Source organism: Chiloscyllium plagiosum, chromosome 1 (genome assembly GCF_004010195.1).
Source record: "Chiloscyllium plagiosum isolate BGI_BamShark_2017 chromosome 1, ASM401019v2, whole genome shotgun sequence".
NCBI classification, from domain to species: Eukaryota; Metazoa; Chordata; class Chondrichthyes; order Orectolobiformes; family Hemiscylliidae; genus Chiloscyllium; species Chiloscyllium plagiosum.
Window position 1 is genome coordinate 108,910,759 of NC_057710.1, and position 24,612 is coordinate 108,935,370.

The following is a 24,612-nucleotide window of genomic DNA, read 5'->3' on the forward strand; positions in this document are numbered from 1 at the left end:
GTATGGAGTCAGCTATTACGAGGGGGCATAGCTTTAAATTAAGGGGGGGTAGATATAGGACTGAAGTTGGGGTAGGTTCTTCACTCAGCGAGTCGTAAGTTCATGGAATGCCCTGCCAGTAGCAATGGTGGACTCTCCCTCTTTATGGGCATTTAAGCGGGCATTGGATAGGTATATGGAGGATAGTGGGTTAGTATAGGTTAGGTGGGCTTGGATCGGCGCAACATCGAGGGCCAAAGGGCCTGTACTGCGCTGTATTCTTCTATGTTCTATGTTTGAGCTACAAGGACAGGCTGAATAGGCTGGAACTATTTTCCCTGGATTATCAGAGACTGAGGGGTGATCTTATAGATTTGTAAAATTTTGAGGGACATTGATAGGGTAAATAAGCAAGGTCATTTCTCCAGGGTGGGTAAGTCCAAGACTAGAGGGCATAGGTTTAAGGTGAGAGGAGAAAGATGTAAAAGGATCTTAAGGGGCAATGTCTCAATTTAGAGTGTGTGTGTGTGTGTATGGAATGAGCTGCCAGAGGAAATGTTGGAACTGGTACAATTACAAGACTTAAGGCATCTGGATGACTATATAGTTAGGAAGGGTTTAGAGGGATATGGGCCAAATGGGACTAGATTTATATGGGATATCTGGTTGGCATCGACAAATTGGACAGATGGGTCTATTTCCGTGCTGTACATCTCTATGATTCTATGTATCTACTGAGATAGTGTATACACTTGGGTTAGTAATCTTCCAAGAATCCTTAGGTCTGAAAAAGTCCAAGACAACTGCCAATTTTACCATCTTATTCAAAAAGGGAGGGAGACAAAAAGCGGTTATATAGGCCAGTTAGCTTAACATCTGTCATTGAGAAATTGTTACAACCTATTATAAATGATGTAAAAAGAGAGCATTTAGAAATGTATCATATAATCAAGCAGAATCAGAATAGATTCTGAAAGGGGAAATCGATACATAACAAATTTATTGCAGGTTTTGAGGAGAGAGATAAAGGGGAACTAGTAGCTGTAACATCTTTGGATTTTCAAAAGGTGTTCCATAAGGGTCCTAGAATCATAGATTCATACACCGTGGAAAAGACCCTTTAGCCCATCAAGTCTGCACCGATATACTACCACAAAAAGTGTGCAAATACCAATTTTCTGTATTTTTCTCATATCTTTGAATGTTATGATACTTGAAGTACTCGTCCAATTTTTTTTTTAAAGATTGTAAAATGTCCACCCTCCACTACCTTCCCAGACTGCGCATTCCGCTGAGTGAAAACATTTTTTTCCCAAATCGCCTCTGAATATCCTGCCCCTTACTCTTGGGATTGTCCCCTCAACTAAAGGGAACAGCTGCTCTCTATTCACCTTGTCCATACCCCTCATAATCTTATGCACCTCAATCATGACCTCTCCTCAGTCTTCTCTACTCTAAAGAAAATGATCCAATCTTATTTAGTCTCTTTATAGCTCAATTTCTGTATCCGAGGCAACATCCTGGTAAACCTCCTCTGTACCACCTATAGTGCAACACATCCTTCCTGAAGTGAGGCGATCAGAACTGCACACAGTACTCCAGTTGTGGCCTGACCAATGCTCTTTTCACCTTAAACGTTACCTCCTTGCTTTTGTACTCTATGCTACAACTGATGAAAACAAATGTCTTGGATGCCTTCTTACTAATCTATTCATGTGCTCTGCCGATTTCAGGAACTGTGAATAATTAACCTAAGATCCCTCTGTTCCTCTCGTGTCCTGCCATACATTAAATACACCCTCATCTTGTTTCGTCTTCCAAAGTGCATCACCTCGTACTTAACTGGGTTAAATACCATCTGCCACTGGTCTGCCTATCTGACCAACTCATTTATATCTTGCTGTAACCTACAATCATCATCTTTATTATTACCACTCAATCAATCTTGGTGTCTTGTGCAAATTCACTTAACATTCTCCCCAAATTTCACCTATGTCATTCATGTATACAACAAACAATAAGGATTCTTGTACTGATCCTTGTGGTCTACCACTGGATACCAGCCTGCAGTCATTCAAACTGCCTTCTACCACTACCCGTTGTGTCATATTACTTATCCAGTCTCTGTTCAAAGTTTTGCTGAATTCCATGTACTTTAACCTTCTCAGTCAGTCTCCCAGCTGGGACCTTGTCAAAAGCTTTGCTAAACTCCATATCGATAGAACTTCCCTCATCCACACACATTTTCAAAAAGTTCTAACAAATTTCAAACAAGTTTTTAAATTTATGAATTTATAATTCATTCATAAAACTATTTAATAAGAGAAGGGCTCGTGGTGTTGAGGGTAGTACATTTGCATAGATAGAGAATTGGCTAACTAATAGTTGACAGGAAGTTGGAATAAAGGGGGTATTTTCCAGATGGTAACCTATACATGGTAGAGGGCCATTGGGATCAGTACTGAGTCCACAATTATTTACTGCATGTATCAATGATTTAGGTGACAGATTTGAGTGTACTATCGCCAAGTTTGCAGATGACAAAAGAATGGTGGGTAGGCAAATGTAGATGACATAGTGTCTGTAAAGGGATGTAGCAAATAGGCGAAAACTTGGTAGATGGAATATAATGTGGGGAAAGTGTGAGGTATCTGAGGCTAGAAGAGCTGAATTTTATTTAAATGGTGAAAGATTGAAGAAAGTGGCAGTACAGAGGGATTCAGTGGTCCTTATTCATGAATCACAAAAAGCTGTCATCCAAGTTCAGGTAATAGGAAAGGCAAATGGGATATAGGAAGTTATTTCAAAGCAAATGAAGTATAAAAACAGGGAGGTTTTGCTATGTAAGACATGAGTTAGACCATACCTGTGAACAGTTTCGGTCCTCGTATCTAAGATAGCTACACTGGCATTGACAGCAGTCCAGAGAAGTTCACTGGGTTGATTTACTTATAGGAAGAATTTAATTTAGTTGGGACTGTTCTTATTGGAGGTTAAAAAAATGAGAAGCAAACTTATTGAAAAATATAATGAAGAAAGGTTGTTTTCCCTTGTGAGAGGGACAAAAGGGAATAATCTCAGAGTAAGGGGACATCCATTTAAGACCAAGATGAGGAGGAATTTCATCTCTCAGGATAGTGAATCCGTGGAATTCTTTACCACAAAGAGAAATTGAGGTCTCAATGACAGTGCTCAGGAAGCTATCCTTGACTATTGTAAAAACTCATCTGGTTCACTAATATCCTTTAGGGGAGGAAATCTGCAATCCTTACCTGGTTTGGCCTACATTAGTCTCCACATCCAGAGCAATGTAGTTGTCCCTTAACTGCCCTCTGAAATTGCCCAGCAAATTATTCAGTTCAAGTGCAGTTGGACAACAAATGCTGATATTGCCAAAGGCAAATGTAAGCTTCCTGTTGCAGAGATAAAAATAATGAAATAAGGTGGTGGATTGAAGATAGATCATGCTTCCTAATGACAAGCACTGGAATGTAATCATAATACATGCTCATTTAAACAGCTGTTTGCCAGATAAAATCATATATTTTGCAATTAACTCTGACACATGCAAGAAATTTCTGAAATCGGATTCATAACTCTTTAATATAATTGTACAATAGGTGAGGTGATATTCCTGCAGGATAATGACTGAAGAGAAGCTGTTTTTCTTGTCTCAGGTGGCTTTCTTGGACTGGAGGATCAGAAACATTGGTGAATTGAGAGAGTGTGGTTGCTGCGCTGGAGTTCAGGCATAGGCTGACCAAGAAGAGGAGAGAAGCTGGTGGCTGTGCGGTGAAATCAGGGTATGGCCTGTTAGGAAGATGGGAGTGAGAATGGATAGGGTGATAGGTGTAAAGGAGGTTTGGGAATGTCTGACTGTGGGAGCGAGGGAGGGTGGTAGTGGTAGTGCTATGAAAGCTTGCATAAAGGACAAATAGGAACATAAACTATATAGGGAGGTCAAATAGATTGTAGCGAAATCTAAGTGTAGAGACAGCAGTAGTCCTGAGATTTTGGGGCATGAGGGGAAGATCGAGGGTAATAGATGGAGGGTCGAGGAATGCAAATTGCAGATCAAGGATAACAGGAGCCAGTTTCAGTGAGCAGGGATCTGATCAATGGTGACAGAGGGCAGCTGTAAGGTGAATGGCAGTTGGTGGATGGAAGAAAGATCACCAGAATCAGATCATGGATAATAGAGTGAGGATCGAATGTGCTGGAGGGAAGGATGTCTTCCAGCACCAACTGCAATGTGGGAGTCCAAGGACATATCATCAACAATACAGAGACATCACCGGAATATGTTGACGATGGGGTTGTTCAAAGTAAAGTGCATGTAGACCAGAAGATGACTGCTGCAAAATGTCAGACTCCTTACTGGTCAAAGTGCTCAGGTCAGAAGGGTGTCAGTGTTAAAGGTGGCCATGGATAGAATTGGATTCCATCACTCACCCAAGTCAGCTCTTTCAAACCCCCCAACTTTATACTGGTGACAATCTCAGAAACACTGCATGCCTAAAAAGACACTGTTTCCAAGGTCCCAGACTAAATAGTCTTCCCCTGGCTCCACAGCATTCATCCTCAATAATCAATGATTGATCACCTTTTTAAAAAATCTTGACAGTTTGCAAAGTGTCCAAAGAAGCTGGTTACTAGCCCTTCCATGAAGGACACTGCACTTGTGTGCTGAAGTTATGTCTGTACTCTGGCCATGCATGGGTTCTTCCAACATTCTCTCAGCATTGTGCATCTCTGTCAAATGTTTCCCTGACTCTGTCTCAGTGGTTTCATACAGTTATTACTGGACACGCATAATCAGTATGGGCCAATTCTCTCTAACATTCTTTCAACCGTTAGAAATCTGTGCTATCACATGCTCCATTAGCTGCAGTATGTGTCTGTGAAGTTCTGACCAGATTGTGACCCCCACGCCTCATTGTGAATATGTATCCACTAAGACAAATGCTTTTGCACAGCTGGAGAGCACAGGGGTGTGCTGCAAAGGTGCATGCTCTGAGAATCTGTCATCATCCCAAAAATGACGGTTAAGCTTGCTGCAGGTTTAATTTGCTATGTCTCCTGGCTGTAAGGACCTGTTGTGGAGAATACAAAATAAAATGCATTGTTATGCACAATACCTTTTCATATCAATGTACCACATGCATATCCTGTATGCTGAATTCTGAATTCCAATTCACAGAAATCCTTACTCTGATGCCACGAAGTTCTGAAAACTGGAGATGATAGAAATTTCTAATAAAAATACAATATGCAAGAAATACTCAAAGGAACTGGCAACACCTGTAGAAAGAGAAAAAGAGTTATTCTCTAAAGTTGAATATGACTTCTTCAAAATTGTCCTGTCACTTATCTTGAATGTGTTCTACATCTGGCATAACATTCACAGCATGAAATGCTCCTGCATATTCAGTGCAGATTTTCTTAGAGCACAACCTCCTGTCTGGTATACTTGACTCACAAATTTACATTGTATCAGGCTTTTAAGATTCTCACTTTGCATTGCCACTATGCTGTGCCACTTACAAAGTTTTGGTCACAGGAGATCATTCTCCCCTTTGTGGAGTCAAATCCAGTTTTTGTCTTATGAATCCAACAGTTGCTAATGAGTTACTAAAATGCATTTACGCAGCAATAACTTGCTTACAACTGCTTCACATGGATTTGCCAGGGCCATACACCTCCTGAGCTCGTTACTGTAACTCACCACTCTTTACCATTGCATCCTCTGCCCCAGTCATCTTAGTCAGATCGGAAGGCTTCCTTCTGCTGACATTGAGAAATAGAATCTCCTGCCATTTTTGGATGGCTTGAAGAGAAACATACAGTGAGGCATCAGTACATTGTGGGGCCATTCATTATCTGCACTGCAATATTCTTCATTACTTAAATGAAATGACTGCATATGATGGGGATCAATGGTTTGGTGGTGAGGCCTGGAGTTAGCTGCAGTTCCATGGAACAAAGGGGTTAATTAGGCAGTTTTCAGCACTTGTCGGGTAAAAAAAAGGATTTCTAGAATAACAAGCAGAACGCTGCTCCAAATTTCAGAAAATGGAAACTCTTTTGGGAGCTATGTAACCATGACCTTGACATCTGTGAGTTAAAGACAGGGCTGGTGACTTTGTTCTTGCTTCCACCAGACATTGGCTGGTCCCTTATCTCGGCATTGATAATTGCCTTGCTGCAAGGTGATTGCATTTGTTTCCCCTCAAGAGGAAGTCTCATGTATTTTCAATCCTGTATTCAGAACACTTGTGCTATAACAGTATTTTGTTGGACATGATCATTATCTGGCACTTGTGTGGTGTAGATGATAGGAGAAAGTGAGGTCTGCAGATGCTGGAGATCAAAGTTGAAACTTTATTGCTGGAACAGCACAGCAGGTCAGGCAGCATCCAGGGAACAGGAGATTCGACGTTTCGGGCACAGGCCCTTCTTCAGGAATCAGATTCCTGAAGAAGGGCCTGTGCCCGAAACGTCGAATCTCCTGTTCCCTGGATGCTGCCTGACCTGCTGTGCTGTTCCAGCAATAAAGTTTCAACTGGTGTAGATGATACTTTGCCACCTATCACCTCAAGTTTGAATGTTGTCCAGATCTTGTTGCATGCAGATATGGACTCCTTCATTATCTAAAGACTTGCAAATATTACTGAATACTGTGCAATCAGCAATGAATATTCTTTCTTCTGACCTTATATTTGATTGTTGAAACAGCTGAAAGTGGTTGAGACTAAGACAAATGTCTGAGGAACTCAGAGGATATTGCACCTTATCAGCTTACTGATCATTGCCTGAGTATTAAATCTGATCTACATCCTTCAGAAAAAAGATTAAAAAGATTATTTATTATCTCTATCTGCTATTTGGACAGCTTTGAATCGTATTTTTAACCTATTGATCATCTCTTCTTCCCCCCCCCCATACACCTGTCCCAGAAAATCACTATTCTTGCTTTTTTCAGTCAATTGAAAGTTCATTTTGGATTTCTAACTCATTTTCAGACATGTTTTGAATACTTATCGGGGTGGCATCCATATGTCTTCAGTATACCTGGCTGATAAGAATTTGTGTCAGAAGCTACAGCTGTTAACTTAGGGTTTCTTAACTTCTTTCAGACCAACATCAAGAATATTATGAGTCATCCTGGACAACCTGTCTGAAAGTATAGAGATTATCAATTGCTTGAGAGAGGTAGAATTGATATGTTTTAAATATTGATCTTGAATCTGCAGGTATTTATATAGAGGGCAATAGTATAGATAAGGAATGAACCATTGGCAACTATTGTCAGCCAGAAGTACTGAGTGGATGATGCATCACACTCTCCTCTTGCAGACCCCAGCATCTCATACCCAATTTCATTCACTCTACATGATATCAAAGGAGGCTGAAAAGACTAGATATAGAAACACCAATATGTCTTATTAAAAATTCATTCATGGGATGTGAGCATTGCTGATCAGATCATCTTCTATTTGTTTATTTATTGATTTACTTTAATTTATTCAGAGAATGTGAGCATCACTGGCTGGGCATTTATTGCCCATCTCTAATTGCTCTGGAGAAGTGGGTGGTGGGCTGTCTTGATGAATCACTGAATTCTATACACCTTCAATAGTGTTAAGGACAAAATTCCAGGATTTAGACCCAACCAAAGGAAAGGAATAACAATACTTTTCCAAGTTGGCATGAAGGAAAACTTGCAGGTAGTAGTTTTCCCATATGTTTACTGTCCTTGTACTTCTAAATGGAAGTGGTCATGGGTTTAGGACGTGCTGCCTAAGGAGCCTTGGTCCACCATTCAACACAAGTCATAGCTGATCAAACACTTTAATGCTTTAACCCACACCATCCTCATAACCCTATATACCACTAAAAATAAAAAAAATCAACTTCTACTTTAAATATAGACAAAGATTAAGCTTCTACAACCGTATGAGGTGGAGAATTCCAAGATTCACAACACTGAGTAAAAAAAATCTCTTTGCAAACCAATGTGGCATCCCCCTTATTTTAAATTGTGCCCCTGGTTCTAAACTCCCCAATCCATGAAAACATACCACTTGCATCTACTCTCTCTATTCATTTTAAGTATCTTGAGTTTGAATGAATCACCTCTCATTCTTCAATACTTCAGTGAATGCAGGTTCTGTTTGCTGAATCTCGCTTCAGTGACCACTCCCATCATTCTGGGAACAGTCTGGTGAATTTTTCTTGCATTTATTCTATGGCAAGAATATCTTTCGTGATATAACAAGACCAAAACAGTACTCCAGGTGTAGTCTAACCAAGCTCCTATACAATTGAAGCAACCCCTCACTACTCCTTACGCGAATGTTTGTGTTAAAGACTAGCATTCAGTTTGCCTCGAGCATTAATTAACCAACAACATTGCTGTGGGTCTAGAGTTACCTGTGGTCCAGGTCAGGTAAAGATAGCAGATTTCTTTTCTAAAAGGACATTAGAGAATAGTACCAAAGATCTGTGCTCCATAAGTAGCCGTGCTACTAGCCAAGTGTTTCAATACAGCTAGGAGGAGAAAGTGAGGTCTGCAGATGCTGAAGAAGGGCTTATGCCTGAAACGTCGATTCTCCTGTTCCCTGGATGCTGCCTGACCTGCTGTGCTTTTCCAGCAACACATTTCAGCTTTCAATACAGCTACCACACTGGCATCTGCCTATCGATGTGGAAAATTGCCCAAGTATGTCCTGCCCACAAATCAAATCTAGCCAATTTCTGCCCTATCAGACTTCTTTCAATCATCAGCAAAATGATGGAAAACCGTCAAAAGTGATAGCAAGCTGCATTTGTTCATCAATAACCTATTCAGTGATGCTCAGATTAGTTTCTGCTAAGACCATTCAACTCCTGACTTTATTACAACATTGAGCCTAACATGGACAAAAGAGCTGAACAAAGAAGTGAAGTGAGGTCGCAGAGAAGCAATTAACCAAGTGTGGCATTGACAAGCCTGACAAAATTGAAGTCAATGGAAATCTGGAGAAAACTTACCTATCGTTGGACTCATAATTAGTACACAAGATATAGTTGTGGTTGTTGCAGGTCAATCATATCAGTTCCACACATTGAATCAAGAGTTTCTCAGAGTGGTGTCTTAGGGTCAACAGTGTTCTACAACATCATAAATAATTTCCCTGAGTTCTGAAGTGTGGCTATTCACTGAACACTGCAGAATGTTCAGCATTATTCAGTACTCCTCAGGTAATGAAATGTTTTTTACCCATACACAGCAGAATCTGGGCAGCATCCTGGCCTGATTGGTAAGTGGCAAATAATATTTATACAACGCAAATATCAGGCAACAATCTTTTCATATAAGAGCGAACCCAATCATGTCCCCTTGAAATTTAATGACATTACAATCACTGGCTACCTCCCAGTCTAATCTTTGTGGTGATCATTGGACAGAAACATAACTGGATGGGCCATACAAATACTGTGATTAGAAGGGCAGGTCAGAGTCAAGGAATTCTGTAGTAAGTAACTCTCATCCTTACTTCCCACAGAGCCTTTCCAATATTTACAAGGCACAAGTCAAGAATGTGATGTAATACTCTCCACTTAACTGGATAAGTACTGCTCAAACGACACTTGAAGCTCTCTAGGACAAAGCTAGACACTATCCAGTACAAAATCCCACTTGATTGCCATCCCATTGATATGGCCCTTTTGAGAAAGTGCACTGATGTTCAAGCCCTAATAGTCCTGCGTTCATCACAAAGTTTAAAAACTTTGTTTATAAAATCTGTAAAGTTTCAAATTCATGTGTCTAATAGATGCAATTTAACAGAAAATATTGCCAAGGTTTATCTGCTTTACACAAATAACTATTTATTACAGATAAATAAATTCTAAACACAAGCAAACAAGTGTGAACTACCATCATATAATTCTAGCTGAAATTCTAAATCCCTTTTTGAAACTCCTACATACACATACAACAAAAATGGATAGACAAAATATACTGTGGTGTTTCTGGAGGGAGGAAAAAATATTGAGGAATCACAGTTCAATTTACCAGTCTACAAGCTTTGATATGGTGTTCCCTTTTCTTCCCAAGACCTTTGGTTCTCCTTCTTTCCCAATTCTCAGTTCTTTGCTGAGGATCCAGGAGAGTCACAGATTAATTGTTCAGTTTCACAATCACTGGTTAGGTGCAATAGCACATACAAAAGGGGCTTAAGTTACTTTGCTGCAGAGATCTAGAGACAATCCCTGCTTCATTTAGTCTGTAGACTCTCTGCCCCTGTATTCACACAAAAGTTGTTTAGCTGCTCAGGATCCAATGGTATACCTGTTGTCAAGCTAGTGATCCTTTGCATCCACAAATGGTCACAGTTGCATCAACCAATCAGCAATCTGTTGCTGGCCAAATCACCATCTGCACACATACACCCGAATCCCATGTTGTCTTATCTCTCCTCCCCCACTGCTTGCAAAGTAACAGTGTAAACACAGCTTACAATTAGTTTCAGTAACTTATTTTTAAAAGTGCAGCAATTCCTTCCCCAATCCTTGGTGGTAAAACAATTCTGTTCCCATTTTAGTCCAAATCAAAAATACAAAAAGAAGACCTTGCGGTATTTTCACTATCTTCACGTCATCCATCACTAATACAGCAATCTGTCCCACTGACAAGAGGTACTGCAGCAAATCACCTTAGTTCTCCAAAAGGATTTCTCAAACCTGTGACCTCTTCCACCTATATCAACAAGGACAGCAAATGCTTGAGAACATCACCATCTGCAAATTCCCATCTAAGCCAACTACCTTGCTGACACTGTCCTTTCACTGTTGTTGGGTCAAAATCCATTAACAGCTTTCCTAACAGCACTGTGGCTGCATACTGAGTTGCAGCAGTTCAAGAAGGCAACTCACCAACAAATTCTCAAGGGCAATTTGAATAAGGAATAAATGCTGACCTAGCCAGTGATGTCAATGTCACGTTATTAAACAAATAGAAAAGGGAAAGAGGACCGAGCAGAGATCTTTGAGGGATCTCAGAAATGACAGTGCATGGAGAAAGAGAAGTTATAGTTGAACAGATATTGGCTAGTTCAGTTGAGTAGGGATGGAATGCAGAAAGGGTAGTCTTGTGGAGTTAGATGATAAGTTATCTGCAAAACAATTTAGTAAGCTCGATTCAATGTTGCAGCAAGGTTGAGAAAGTTGATGGGTGATAATGTCAGCTAACACGGAGACCCAGGGTTGAATTATTTGAGAACAGTTTGCATTATGATAAAAATTTAAAATCATGTTATGTTTTGTAGCCCAGATGACTACTATATATTTGTCGATTAAGATTAGGCAGCAATTAGAAATCGATATCAGAAGATAAAAAATCTTTTTAGAAAGCTGCACAATATTTATATAAGCAAGGACAACTTGAAAGACAACTGGTTTGATATTAAAATCTCTTTAAAAGACACTCATTGTTCATTTGTAAAAGTTATAAGTTGTTAGGAACTGTATAAACAATTACTTGCAACAGATAGCCTGGGGCATAATTTTCTCTTCATCACATGGGCAATAGTCTGTCAGATTAGATTGCTTATTTGATTTTCTGTTTGATTTTCATCTACTGTGGCATTTAGAAATGTCACACTAGAATCTTTTTAACTGACAGCCGGTTTCAGTTATTAAGATTCTTGCTGACCTATGGCAGGATCAAGTTATTACAGATTTGACAAGTGGCTGATGACCCCACTGCACCACCCTACTTTCATAAAGCATGGAGTAGGAACAATTGTTAGCCAGTATTTTCTTTTTGTGTACGTACATTTAATCTTGACATAAGTGTCAGTAAAAAGGTCAGCATTTACTGCCTTTCCCTACTTGTCCTTCAGAGGTGGTGCAGAGTCTTCTTGAACTGCTACATTCCATCTGGGCATAGTTATGCCCAAAGTGCTATTGGGAAGGGCGTTCCAGGATTCTGACCCAGTGACTGAGAATGAAGGGCGACTTTGTTCCCTTTCAGGATGGTCTCTGACTTGTAGAAGAATTTGTAGGTGGGGCAATGTTCCCTTGCATCTACTTATCATTCCAAGTGGTCAATGTTTCAGGTTTGGAAGTTACTGTTGAAGGAATCTTGATGATTGCTGCAGTACATGTTGCAGATAATACATATGTCCATCAGGGTATGCTGATGATGAATGTTGAAGGTGATTGATGAGTTCCTTATCAAGTGAGCTGCTTTGTCTTGGATGATAACCATGTTGAGTTTTGTTGGAGCTGCATTCATCCAGATTAGTGGCCAATATTCAAACATATTCCTAAATTGTGCCATCTGGATCATGGATAGGTCTTGATGAGTCAGGAGGTGAGTTAATTGCACAGATTTCCCAGCCTCTAACCTGTCCTTGTATTCACAACATTTATGCCAACTCCAGTGAACTTTCTGATCAATGGGGACTCGCAGATTATTGATTCTGAAAGATTCAGTAACAGTAAGGTCATTGAATGTCAAGGGGAGATGGTTAGATTCTATCTTGTTGGAAGTAATCATTGTCTAGAGACTGGGCTTCATACAAACATGGAATGTACAAAATAGGAACTGGATTAGGCCATTTGGCCCTTTCAGTCTGGTAAACCTTTGCTGCACTTCCTCTGTAGAATCAGTCTGGTAAACAACATCCTTCCTCCGATAAGGAGACAACACTGCACACAGTATTTCAGGTTCTCGCCAAGGTCCTGTAAAAATACAGCAAATCATCCCTGCTTCTATACTCAAATCCTTCATTAATATCAGCATCCTATCTTATCAAATGTGCCAAGCAAACAAGACGTTGAGAATTCTTGACTTGAAGTCACAGCTGGTATCTGGCGATTACATTTTACTGTTGTTTGAAAAGAACCACCAAGTTGCTCAGTATGAAACAGTATCTGAGGGCATGAATCATGGGTAACAGTCACATCCACCCCTCATTCATTGATTTTAGCATCCAACATTTGCCGCCACCTCATGATCCTCATGTCATTTCCCTGATCCAATTGCAGGATGCTCAGAAAGCATAGACCTGTGTTGCAGAGAGCACTGTCAATGGCATTTAAAGGCTGTTGCATGCAAACTTTGTGCACTTGGACAAGCATCCAGTTCATGCCACATCTCAGAGGGGTTTGCTTGTTTTCTTTGCGCTGTCTTACTTCATGCCTATCTGCAAGCTTGCAGCATCCATGCATTTCCTTTTACAATGTGCCAAAGTTTAATATCATGTGTCTCCACATGGGGGCTAGGTGGAAATAGGCTCAGGGTCAAAGGGAAAATGGAAGCTCTTAGGGCTATTGCGATTAAAGAGAGTATGGAGACTCTGGTGGCTATTGGTGTAGAATTTAGAAGCCCTGGGAGGGGTGTTGGGGTTAAAGAGGATATGGAGCTATGTGGGCCAAGGCTAGATTGTCAACGCTTGACCAGGCATACAGGTGGCACAGATACAAACGATGCTGATTTCATGGTGGATATTGGTGCGCGACCGGTATTGGGAATAACAGTTGGCACTAGAATTGGAATGAATGATGCCACGGGATAATGTGGATAGTTATTGATGTGGGTTCGGTAAGACTTGGCAAGAAATCTCACTAGGCATCATGGTGAAAAAACCTCAAACATCTGACACAACAGCCAGTTAAAAAAAGACAGCATTCCTCATGTAAACTAGGAAATTAAGTTGTTTTTACAAATCAAGGGAAAAGTGGAACTGCTTTTTCCTGAAACTGGATTTGATACTTCTGTGAGAATTGCCAACACTAGGTATCTTTGAAACAAAATGTATATGAACTTAGATTTTATTGTCACATGTAACTGAGTGCAAGAGTACAGCAGTACAGTGAAAAGTGTATACAGTTATCACTGTCTGGCACCATGATAGAATAAATAGTTATAATTAAAAACAAGAGCAGAAATTAAAGAAACAGAAACAAAAGGAAAATGTTCAGATTACCCTTGCCACGACTGCTGCCATGAGTCTTGAGCTGGACGCACCAACATCACCCTGTGCTGGATGTATCAATGTAGCAATGCTGCCACTACTGCAATGGCTGCTTCACTGTCGCCGATGCCACCACCTCCAGTCCTGTGCCTTGCTGCCTCCTGTGCAGACCCACCAACAATGTCGAAGTCGGCACATTCTGGCGCCATCATTCACCACTGGGCCCACATCTCCAGTGGTGTCGCCACCTTGGGATCAATTGAATGATCAGTCAGAGTCCACAACCTTCCAGAACAAAGGCAAGAGTTGAACCAACACCCACGTCAGAGCTGCGGTCAATGTCGGTACCACCACCACTACCTCAAGTCCTGCATTGGGCCCACCAACATCAGTGTTAACACACTTTGGCGCCATCTCTTGCCACTGGAACAACACTCACTCCCACCGCTGATACAGCTGCAGCTGAGCTCTCCAAGGGCCGAAAGTAAGAGAGAACTGTAGAGGAAAGAAAAGTAGAAAGAAAACAAGAAATGGATGGAAAAAAAACAGCAGAGCAGGAACCCAAATGCTGCTACTCTGCATTTTATGTAGCTAAGGCAGGTGGCAAATACCCATAAACAGCCGACAGATTAGTTGTATATGGCAGTTTGTCACAGAACTGAGAGGATAAAGAGCAGTTGTGACTCAGACTAGTAAAAAACTTAGCAGTAAGCACAATCCCTGTCTGTCTCTTCCTCTCCCTCTGTGTGGAAAAGAAATCGTATTCAAAATTTTTTGCAGAAAGAAAGAACTAACTCAAGCCAAACCTATGCTCAACTGACTGGCTAAAGAATTGACAGCAGTTGACAACAGTGAGAAATAATGGTAAAAACCAAAAAAAAAACGAAAGGAAGTCACTTCATTCCATCCCTTTTGGACTTGGTTTAGCAAACTGGTTGTCTTTATTTTCCACCCACGCTATTTCTGCAAAGAGTGTCTCATCTGTGTTGTCCATTCTCTGTATGAATGTGTGTGTGTGTTTGGATTTAAAGGGGGTATAGTTTAAGTTCATAATTAACAATTAATAATCTGTTTTTGTTGTATTTTACAAAAAGATAATTAATACATTTTTGTTGTTTTGTCTATTGATGAAACCTGGTATGAGATTCTTTATCTTTGGTAGTGATCACAAACCGGAATTAACCACTCTTAGATAGGTGTATTTCACATTTGTGAAAACTTGTAAGATAGTGGGGCCTAATTTCCAGTGCACTGTTCCCACCAGGATTATGAAAAGCATTAAACTTTACAGTTACCTAATGATTGCAGATGCCAAGAGGATGATGCAATGAAATACTGAATAAGTAGTTACTTTGAAAATTGGTTAATCAATTGAAAGATTTGTGTTAAGCATTAACATGTCAACACCTTGCAAAGAAGCAACAAATCTGCTAGGTTTACATCTCATTTTACTTGCTGGTCTGAGCATTTCCCAGTGGAGAGAATAAGAGTTAAGTGTTGAGGCCTTGTACAGTGCACAAGTATATTAACATACTGATAAAATGTATTAAATAAAATGACTAAAAATATATAATCAATTTGCATACTTCCATAAAATGAAAATGTGAGTTTGACAGTAGTAGTATCACTCACCACATACCTTTTATAAACTGCCAATGTTTTTTTTAGCAAACTGCACTTTTCCAAAATTATACGTCTCTTTAATAATTTACATGATAAGGTTTTAAAGGATATTTTCTTTTTTGGCAGAAGATGGATGAAGAAAATGAGGCTAACTTGTTGGCTGCTTTAACGGAGACATTGGACAGCATCCCAATAGATGAGGACGGACTGCCTTCATTTGATTCACTGTCAGATGGAGATGTGACTACTGTCAATGATTCCGGCCCTCCCTCAAAGCCTGACGGCACTCCTCCGAATCCGGAGGCTGAAGAGCCGTCTCTAGTAAGAATCCTTCCTACTGTTTAACAAGAATTGGATGAGCCTCTGGCTACCCGCTGCATGGGTATGATGTAATCAAAATAAGGTTTGGATTTTTAAATTAACGCCACAAGAAATATGAAAGCATTTCATGCTTACAAAAATGTAACATCGAGAAGCTCAGTGCTGCATTTTAAGAACAGAGTACTATAATCTATGCAATGATAACTTTTAAAGTTAAATTCAAACTTGCAAATAGTAAATGAAAACATTTCGGGCGGTCTCCCGAACTGGAGGGCATAGGTTTAAGGTGAGAAGGGAAAGATTTAAAAGGGACCTAAGGGGGAGAACGTTTTCATGCAGTGGATGGTGTGTGTATGGAATGAGCTGCCAGAGGAAATGGCAGAGACTGATACAATTACAACATTTAAAAGGCATCTGGATGGATATATGATGATTAAGAAGGGTTTAGAGGGATATGGGTCAAATGGTGGCAAATGGAACGAAATTTATTTTGGATATCTGGTCAACATGGACGAGTTGCACCAAAAGGTCTGTTTCTGTGCTCCTATATTCTATGACTCTATTTCAAGTTGTAAAACTTCAATTGCAACAAAAGTACAATTGAGTAAACACTACCTTTATAGACAATTGAAAACGTACTTTGTACATTTCCTTAAGTGGATATTCAATTCTCCCAGATGCAATTCAAAAGTACTTTTATCACCCAAGGACTTCCCTTTCTCAGATTTGGAATTTTTAAAATTTCAAACCTTTTTTTTTATCCCAGAGATTTTTCATTTGGAACAAGCTATGCAATTCCAACTTTGTTTTTACCCCCGCATGAATCTAGTCTTTTCAATCCAAGACTCACATCCACATTCCTGTATGATGAACCAGACAGACCTTTAGCCTCTAATTGTTCTCACTTTCCTGATGACTGGCAAATTAACCTTGTTTGTGAGGTTTCGAAGATATCATGACCCTTCCCTGCTCAAAGGTCATTTCCATTGCAATATAACTTACATGAGTCTTGTATGCAAGTAGAAGTGATGATTAGCTATCTTTTTGACTCCAACTCTACTTTATCTTTGAAGTAAATAGACTGCTTAATGCAAAATTATTTACAATCTGGCATTCTCAACACTTTTCTGGGATTTTGAGACTCAATCTGACCATTGATAGCACAAATGTTGGTAGTCATTAGGCAGAATCTTGTGAAACTGCTAGGAATGAGGCATTCAAGGGCACCTAATTGTGCAGGAGACCAAAAGCCAGCTGCCCACAGGATGGATGGACCTTCAGAGTTAAGATCACAGGATGATAGGGGAGGGTTAATGCTGGCAGGTGTAAGTTATTAGTAACTGAAGGGTTGGGCGTCAATGAGGAAAAGTAAAATGTGATTGACAGAAGTTGCAGAATGGTTCAGGTTCTCAGAGTATTTGTGGACATGTCTGTGACACCAATAAGAGTTACCTGCAATGAAACCTGAGGATGAAATTGACCACAGTGGGGTGAGTGGAAAAAGATGTGTGACTGATGCTAAGTATAGCGTACTTCACGAGTCAAAACTGGTCAAATGAGGGACACGGTTTCTTGCTGCCGGTCTGAAACTAGGACCTCCTGCTGTTCTCAGACAGACTGAAGGACAACCTGCTGTCCTGCCTATGAGTGGCAATTCTGATCCTACAGCGGGATGATCCCCATCATTGTCTCCAAGTGTAAACACCTTGTGCTTCTTCAGAGTAAGGCAGTATGGGTCCCCTTTTCATCCCCAACAATTAAACCATCAGGTATAGTGTCAGGCGGACTTCACAAGTCACTTGATCCCTTTATTTTACTTTAATGTAAAGTTACAGTCTCAAAGCATGACCAGTTATCCTCATAATTGTAATGTTTATTTTGTTGTAAATTGGGTGCAATAATACTTACGGTCTCTAAATATTTGCATGTTAAAATATGGTTTTCTTACCATATTAGCATGTGAAAACATGTTTTTCTCACCATGGTTTGTTAAAATGTATTCAAAATGATTAAAAACAACAGTATACCATGGTAATGAGAAACTGGACTACTTTGAATGACATATGATTTGATAAGAAGTTGTTCACCAGTAGATGTGTTTATTTCATGGTTCATTAAATGTCCCTGTATTTTGGTTGTACTTTTCCAGTTGAAGAAGCTCTTGCTAGCTCCTGCCAATTCACAGCTTATCTACAATGAATGCAATGGAGGCAGCACCCACACCCACGTGACCAATAATAACAGTATTAGGCCAAGCCCGGCTGTTATCAAGGTACGCTTCAGTGCTGTCATCACAATGTTATGTGTAAGGAATAAAACATTTTATGCCATAAAGCTTGAGAGTAATTTCAGGTCAAACTTATGAGATTGGTTTTGGAAAGTTTTGAAAAACCTTCCTGATTATTAACTTGTGGTTTTTAAGAAGCCACACGAACTATTTATTTTCCTTGTGTGCCAAAGAACAAACTAGCATAAGCATGGACATTTATAGCAATATTGGACCTCAAAATGTTTGAATTAGATGTTTAGTGTGAGTTATTTGACCCTCTATTATCAGCAGCAAGATGGAAAGGGTCCTCAACCATGTTATTGTGGTACTTAGCAACAGCCTGCTCACCAATGGCAGATTCAAATGAGAGATTCAAGATGGAATTGGATTATTAACTGAAAAGGAAAAATGCTCATTCAAAGAACTGATATGGACTCAACAAGCCAAATAGTCATCTTTGTACTCGAACAACTTAGTGATTCAGTTTAGTTTTCACTGGGACTATGACATTGTGACTTGATTAGAGCGTTGGTCCAAACATTAATAACAAAGCTGATTTCCAGAGGTGAAGTAAATTTGATACCTTTTTCATCAAGAAAGCATTTGATTGAGTGGCAGCGAGTAATCTGAGTAAAATCAAACTCACTGGAAATCTGTGGAAACTCTTCACTGTCTATGATCTCACACAGGGATAAAGTAAGGACTGCAGATGTTGGAGATCAGAGTCAACAAGTGTGGTGCTGTAAAAGCACAGCCAGTCAGGCAGCGTCTGAGGAGCAGGAGAGTCGATGTTTTGGGCATAAGCTCAGGAATAGTCGCACACAGCACAAAGAGGACAGTTATAATTGTTGGAAACCATTCATCTCAATCCCAGGACTTCCAAGCAAGAGTTCCTCCGAGTAGTGTCTTCCACCCAAATAGTTTCAGCTACTGTACCATTGAGCTTTCATCCATTCATAATGTTAGAAGTTGTTGTTTACTGATGATTGCACATTGTTTTGCCTTTAAGGGAGAAAATTACAATCAAGGCCAGCATTTGTTTACTGTCTCCAATTGCCCTTGAGATGGTGGTGGAAGCCTTCCTACTTAACGTCTGATAGAACTAAGTTGCTGTTTTCAGATACCAGTTAAAAGTCAATGACATCATGTATGTTTGGAGGACAGGCCAAAAGGTGTAAGGACAGCAGATTACTTCCCCTGAAGGAAGTTAATGAATTAAATGGGTTTGTATGTCAATCCAGTAATTGCATGGTCACTAATACTGAAACTTTGTTTTCAGTTTCAGTTTTTTAAAATTAATTAATTAAATTTAATTTCCTCCAACTACCTAGGTAGGAGTTGAACTCATTTCTCTCAAGGATCAGTCCAAGCCTTTGGATTACTAATTTAGTAACATTGTCATTATTCTGCCATTCTCTGAAAATTTACATGTCTTCCAATAATGGAGCAGTCTGTATCTGTATTCAGCAATAGCTGGATAACATTCATGCTTGGACTAGTTACGGGCAAGCAATATTCATACCATGCAATGACCAACGTTTTGGAGAGGAAATCTAAATATCTCTCCATACTGTTCAATGGCACTATCATTGTTGAGTTCCTAACATTAAGATTCTGAGGACACCTTCGATCAAAAACTTAGCTGTACCAACTACATAAATATTACAGCTACAAGAACACAGCACAGCTGGTTATTCTGAAATGAATGATTCATATCCTGACAATCCAGAGTCTGTTCATTATCTACAGTGAACAAGTCAGGATGTGATGGAATAATCACTGTTCTCTAATTGTTTGGAAGTATACAGTTCTAATAACATTCAAGAAGTTCAATACCATCTTGGAAAAAAGCAAACAATTTGATGCATCTCATCCAGCATCTTAATCATTCATGATGTGCTCACTGATTGCAGTGTGTACTATCCACACGATGCGCCTAGTTCTCTTTAACAGTACAGCCCAAACTTGTATCCTGTACCACCAAGAAGGGCAATGACATTAAGTGCATGAGAACACTAGCACCTCGAAGTTCCCCTCCAAGTCGCAGTGTGTTGGAAATATCTCATTGTGTCTTCACCACTACTGTTCCCGTTACAGAACGTCTTACCTAGCAGTGCTGTGACAGTATGTTCATCATACAGAATGCAGCAGTTTGAGAAGGTGACTCACCACCTTATACTTGTGTTATAATAAAGACTACAATAGTATACATGCTGCACGCTTAACTAGTTGCAAACCTATTAGAAACTGAAATTGTTGAAGAGTTACAGTGGGCAGAATTTTCGATAGCTGTAGAAGCAGATAGTACTGGAACACTTAGCTTCCAACAATTGCTTCTTCTTGTTTTCTAAAATTTGTCAGTGTCCACAATTAAATAAGATCCAGTATTTTCTGAAAGTGTCATTGCCTTCATTAGAAGGCATTTGGCAAACATTTTGATTGGGAGAAAATGAGGACTGCAGATGCTGGAGATCCGAGTCGAGAGTGTGGTGCTGGAAAAGCACAACAGGTCAGGCAGCATCCGAGGAGCAGGAGAATTGGCATTTCAGATATAAGCTCTTTATCAAGGAATATTCTGATGAAGGGCTTATGCCCAAAACGTCGATTCTCCTGCTCCTTGGATGCTGCGTGATGTGCTGTGCTCTTCCAGCATCAGCCTCTCAAACATTTTGATTGGGTTAGCAAGGTACAACACAATTACGTCCAAGCATCATGCTGTCATTTATATATGTCGGAAAATAATCAAAAGATCTTGTGGTTTTGTCCCTTTTTTAAAGAAACAGAAGAACTTTAACATAAAAAGAGCACCCCTTATGTGTTTTCATCAAGTCTTTCCACGATCTTAACAATCGCCAAGGTTAATTTTGTGTAATATCTGTCCTTGTCAAAATTATTACTCGCTGCTACTTTCCTTTATTCATTTTAATATACAAAACAAAAACCATAGGAGCAACTATCTAATTATGAAAGTAATTTAGTAACACATACTTTATTTATCAAGTGGTATGTTCAATATATTGTATTCACATTTTTTAGTAATGATGCTTTCTTGTATCTTTATTAGGTGGAGTCAACTTCAAATATCAAGGCAAGAAATATTTGGCAGCAGCAGAAGTCACAGGTCCAGCGCCGTCCTTGCACTGAATTGCTCAAATACCTGACTACCAGTGATGATTCACCTCAGTCCAAAATAAATAATCATAAAATTAGCAATAGAGCCAAAAGCATCTCCAAAAGGAAGATACAGCTGCAATCACAGCAGTCACATAACCTACAAGGTAAGAGTAAGCTTTGACAGATATAAATGTTACAGATTCGAGCCTTTCATAAGTGCCCTTCATAGAGACCTTCTTGGATTCACCGGACATTTTATTTTCATAGTTGATCCATGCTACCCTGTATTACTTGTACAACAGTGTAACGTCTGGACTTTGGGCTTCCTCTGTAGCCCAAACTAGACATTCAGGCATTTTGTAAATGTATAACTTTAATTTCTCCAAAGATGAGTCAAACAAGTGTGTAATAGAATGAAATTGATAGTTTTAAAACCAGGGGAGAAGGGATGATCAGTTATTCTCTTTTTAACCACCTCTTCATTGGGCAAATGCTGCACTGACCTGCAGCTATCACACTTCAATTAAAATTTAATGTAGGAGCAAAACTTAATTTACTCAGTCAAAATGAAGGAGTCAGTTCTTTTCAATAAAAGAAAGAGGAATTTTGTGACCTAATATCCTGAAAAAGGTGTAAAAGTGATATCAAACACCAACACACAACCTAAGGAATAAATTTCAAAAGGGAAGATCTCTGTATATAGACAGGTATGTAAGGGTAGTTGAGTTTAAAGCATGAATGAAACCTGAGTTCCAACAACTTAGCTGTTGTCCTTTTTCTTCAGGAGTGATTAAGCTTGCAGATAACCTGGATGAGTGGATGAATGGTAACTTTTCCAAGTTGCTTTTCCACCGATGCTGGTTTCTGAGATTGAGGGGAAAGGGAGAGAAGAGCTTTCGTTATTCTTGCTGTTATGTGTCAATATTACTTTCTTACTCCATTGTTGCTCAAAGGCTGCTCTTTGTATACAGTTCCTTTGCAGATTCTGATATCTTTGTCACTATTTAGGGTGTCATTATTTCATTTCAAGCCAAATAGCTGTAGACAACCTTTCACCTTCCAATATATGTATTCATCCTTTAAGTGTGAATAAAACAAGAGATGCAAATTTCTTGGCATCTCCAGAATTTTAGTACCTCATAATTAAAGTGGTAATTCAATGCAGCTGGTTTCATGCGTTCCATTTAATTTCTTTGGATTGCCCCAGTTTGTGGTCAGGTGATCACTGCAGCCTTTAAGGTCAATATGTCTCTTTTTTAAAATCATACTTATCTTGTGAAAGGTCTCCTGAAGAAAAATCAGATGATGGAAGTATTGATAGTCTTTTTTTTAAACTGTAAATACTTTCTGGGTCTCAGTTCTTCTGCCAATGAGCACAGTTAATCTCTATCTGTTAGATTTTGGCAAAATGTTTTTAACCTGAAACAATAAATCTGTTTCTTTCTTCATACCTGCTCAGTTTTTTTTGGCATTTTCTATTTTTAGTTCATAGTTCAAGCATGTGCATGCATTTTGTTTTTGAACCTCCACTACTCTGTCCAGATTCTCATGACTTCTAATGCCTCTATCAAATCATCCCTTAGCCTTCTCTTCTTTAAAGAGATAACCCTAGTTTCTTCAATCTATGCCATAAATAATGTCCTTTATTTCTGGCATTTTTCTCACAAATCTTTTCTGCACCCTTTCTAAAGCATAAAGCATTCTAGTTGAGACTGAATCAGTATTTTATTAAGGCTAATCATAAACTCTCTGCATTCATAACCAACACCTCTATTTTATAAAGTCCAGGATCCCAAAAATTTCTTCAAAAATCTATAGCTTAATTCTTGGAGTCTAAATATCTTTCAAACAATTTGCACGGCCCTCCCACCAAGGATAATATATCCTTCCTAAGGTGCAGTCCAAAACTACTAGTAGCATTCGAGGTGTGTTCTAACCAGAGCTTTGTAGAGTGAACTATTACCTCTACCTTCTTGTTTTCTTGATATTGAGATGCCTGTGTTGGACTGGGGTGGAAAAAGTTAAAAAAAATCACACAACACCAGATTATAGTCCAACAGGTTTATTTGGAAGTACTAGATTTCAGAATGCTGCTCCTTCGATATGTAACTCGTGTAATTTTTAACTTTCTTGTTTTTTGTTTTTCTAGTGTGAAGATAATAATTCCAGTAGCTCTTTTTAACTTATTTTCTGCACTTAATAGTGAAATTTCATGATCTGGCTTCCTTGATCTTCACTGTTTCTCACTTCACCATTTAGAAAGTTCTATCTCTTTAAGGTCCAAAGTGGATGACCTCCATTAAAATCCCTGTGCCACATTGTACTCTCATGTTACAAAATACAAACATGCATATAAACATGAATTAGCAATCTAAGTAGTTCATTTGGCCCTTCAAGCTTTCTATGCTATTCAATAAGATTATAGCTGATTTGTTTGCGTTCCTAATTTCATTTTCAACCTATACCCAATGATCTTTGATTCCCCTGTGAAACAAAAATCTTACCTACTTCTGCCTTGAAAGTATCCAATAACCTTGCCTCTACTACTTTCGGAGAGAGAGTTCCAATGTTACACAACCCTCTGAGAAAGAAAAAAATGCTCTCAACTCTGTTCTAAAATGATAATCCTTAATTTCAAAACTGTGTGCTTTAGTTCTGGACTTCCCACAAGTAAATATACTTGCTACATCCACCTTGTCAAGACCAGTCAAGATCTCATAAATTTCAATCAATTTATTCCTCTTTCTTCTGATCTCTATAAAAACACACCCAGCCTAACTAATCTTTCTTCATAAAACACACTTCATACCATAATTAATGTGTCCATTTTTCCTTGAGAACCCATGACTTTAGAAATTCCAATGTACCGTCACCCTATGTGGAGGACTGAGTGACCATAAGAATGCCCCGACTTGGAGTTCCTAGTTTCCACTTATTCTTTGAGGTACCATGCTTCTATCTGGAATTATCTAATATCTCAATGACTGTTCCCTTAGCAAATTCTTATAATTATGTTAATTCCCAGACTTGAGTCTCTGCCTTCCCTAGGATTCTGTGTACTGTCTCCTGATAATTCCCTTAACCGTTATTCAGAAAACTCCAAGGACTGACTTGGTAGGATAGAATTGCTTGCTCATTTAACCATGAGCCCCTAAAGACTACTCCCTTTGATTGTCACACATGGCAATTTGCTTGAAGCACATTCTGTGTGTTTTTAGTGTACACTGTTGATGCGTATTGCATGGCACCACAAAGTAACATAGCAACCTTCTTGACTGCTCAGTCTTCCAAATTGTGACAGATTGTCTCCCTCTGTCTCTGCACGAAAAATCAGTGCAA

The 24,612-nt window shown here is 39.3% G+C and overlaps 1 protein-coding gene across 8 annotated transcripts in view; it reads left to right on the plus strand.

The window, feature by feature from the left end:
- Window positions 1-24,612, plus strand: part of ppargc1a (peroxisome proliferator-activated receptor gamma, coactivator 1 alpha) — a 697,135-nt gene that overhangs the window by 616,985 nt on the left and 55,538 nt on the right. For 7 of the 8 annotated variants that reach the window (XM_043693928.1, XM_043693938.1, XM_043693948.1 and 4 more), the window contains 3 exons: window positions 15,696-15,890; window positions 18,040-18,162; window positions 21,224-21,437. In XM_043693928.1, the coding sequence (XP_043549863.1) occupies window positions 15,696-15,890; window positions 18,040-18,162; window positions 21,224-21,437 (532 nt within the window). Of the gene's footprint in view, window positions 1-15,695; window positions 15,952-18,039; window positions 18,163-21,223; window positions 21,438-24,612 lie in introns of those variants that run through there. The other variant, XM_043693990.1, reaches the window with a different exon arrangement.